Source organism: Myotis lucifugus, unplaced genomic scaffold (assembly GCF_000147115.1).
Source record: "Myotis lucifugus unplaced genomic scaffold, Myoluc2.0 scaffold_14, whole genome shotgun sequence".
Lineage (NCBI taxonomy): Eukaryota > Metazoa > Chordata > Mammalia > Chiroptera > Vespertilionidae > Myotis > Myotis lucifugus.
Genome location: NW_005871062.1, coordinates 11,063,208 through 11,065,443, shown reverse-complemented (window position 1 = coordinate 11,065,443; position 2,236 = coordinate 11,063,208). Strand labels below are relative to the sequence as shown.

The 2,236-nt window shown below is 38.2% G+C and overlaps 1 protein-coding gene across 4 annotated transcripts in view; it reads left to right on the top strand.

The window, feature by feature from the left end:
• Positions 1-1,790, top strand: part of KLHL24 (kelch like family member 24) — a 31,741-nt gene extending 29,951 nt beyond the window's left edge. For 3 of the 4 annotated variants that reach the window (XM_006084866.3, XM_023750639.1, XM_023750637.1), the window contains one exon: positions 962-1,790. In XM_006084866.3, the coding sequence (XP_006084928.1) occupies positions 962-1,162 (201 nt within the window). In that variant the 3' untranslated portion in view covers positions 1,163-1,790. Of the gene's footprint in view, positions 1-897 lie in introns of all 4 variants that reach the window. The other variant, XM_023750638.1, reaches the window with a different exon arrangement.
• Positions 1,791-2,236: the final 446 nt, after the last annotated feature.

The following is a 2,236-nucleotide window of genomic DNA, read 5'->3' as shown; positions in this document are numbered from 1 at the left end:
TATAATTATTTTTTTTATTGATTCCAGAGAGGAAGGGAGAGAGAGAGATTAAAACATCAATAATGAGAGAGGCTCATTGATCGGCTGTCTCCTGCACGCCCCACACCGGGGATCGAGCCTGCAACCCAGTCATGTGCCCTGACCGGGAATCGAACCGTGATCTCCTGGTTCACAGGTCAAGGCTCAACCACTGAGCACACAGGCTGGGCATAGCTTGTGTACTTTAGAAGAAAAATGTTATAGTTTGGCACATAATTGGTACAACTCATGGGTTAGGTATTCTGGATAAAAGTTTGTCACTCACTAACGATACTGGAAGTATATGAACTATAATATAGGCATTTTTTAAGTACTCACTAATTCTTTTTTTTATTATTATATTTATTATTATATTTATTTTTTAGAGTGAGAGAGGAAGGGGGAGAGAGAAAGAAACATTGCATTGTTTTTCTACTTATTTACACATTCATTGGTTCTTCTTGTATGTGCCCTGACTGAGGATCAAACCTGCAACCTTGGCATATCGGGACAATGCTCTACCCACCTGAGCTACCCGACCAGACTCACTAATTCTTTTATGCCTGAAGATACTATCCTAATCTGTGGTCATATTATAGCCACTTCCTATAATAAAGAACCTTCCTGTAATAGAAGAAGCAAGCCAAGCTCTTCAGAGATGTTTTCTTTCAGTTATCATTAGGCTAAAACCCATCTCTCAGCCCACCACCCTCGCTTCACCCCCCGCAACTTGGCCCAATTACTAACATATATTTTATCTTAACACTCACTTCATCCATGCAAAATTAGCACTCGCACATAGAGTAAAAGTTAGCAAAAGGGTTATTTCATGTCTCCTTTTATTGACAGTGTTAAACCATGTCTTATTTTACTTTTCAGCTTGCTACCAAATCTCTTACCTTCAACAATTAATGTGGGGTTTTTTATGTGTTTGTTAAAACAGGAAAACTGTGGTATGTCTGTGTGTAATGGTAAAATATATATCCTGGGTGGAAGACGGGAAAATGGAGAAGCCACAGACACTATTCTCTGTTATGATCCTGCAACAAGCATCATCACAGGGGTAGCTGCAATGCCCAGGCCAGTGTCCTATCATGGCTGTGTGACTATCCATAGATACAATGAGAAATGCTTTAAGCTCTAACCCCAGGATGCTTCACCCAAGAAGCCACACCGATCCAAGATGAGAGGTTTCAAAAGCTCCAGAGTGGGACCTTGGCATATCTCCTTTGTGCCATATGCACAAAAAGTAAAAATAGTAACTGTGGTGCCTTTCTCCCCAAAATATTAATCTTTCAAACTGTAATAAAGCCTTCCCTGTAATTGGAAAACAAAAGGGGTTTGGGTTGTTGTTGAAGATAATAGTGGTGTTGCTTGGGCTTTGAAAATGCACCTTTGTAAATATTTGTGAGAAACCTATGTGGAATAGGAAATTCTGTCTGATTACCTTGTAAGAATTTGTGATTGGTCTCTTCATTTATGTATGTTATCTGCAAGACTGTATATTCCTTATTTTGTCATATAGACAGATAGAAAATTGCATGACTTAAGGCTTCATTTAGGTTGAATCACGTAATGCTTACAACACATCCTAAGGAAGAAAAATCGGTTTTCAAAATCTTTGTCACTAAAAATATATTCAAACTCATTAATTTTACTGAAAGGATTTTTTTCTGTAATTGATAAAAATGTGATGACAGCAATTTGAGTAAGATACCAAATTATTACTTCATGCTTAGAATTGCTGTCTTATATTAAACGTATTTTTGAGAAGAGGTTGGGTAGAAGATAGAAAAGCAGATGCCGTTAAAATGACAGGTTACTTTCTAAGGAAAAATTAAGATCCTTTGGAAGGAAAATGACTCACTGTGCCTCTCAGAGTATTTAGCATATCATCTCTAATGCCTCTTAAAGAGGTTCCTTTTCGTGAACCTGGCAAAGGAGTTGAAATCCATTTTGTAATATTATCTTGTGAAAAGCAGGGACAGATCTTCCCAGCCCAGAAGGGTTTGACCTCATTAATATGGTGCTTTGGGTGAGGACTTCTCCCCTGGTTATCCTACTTTCATGTGACCAGCTTAAGTCCTGGGAGTCTCTACAATTAAGTTGTCTTCAAAGGATAAACCAGGGCCCACCTAGCTCGGCCCATTTTTCTTTTAAAATTAACTGTCTGAATAAACTAATGGCAGTAGTTGCAGTCTTCTAATCTCATTTGGTA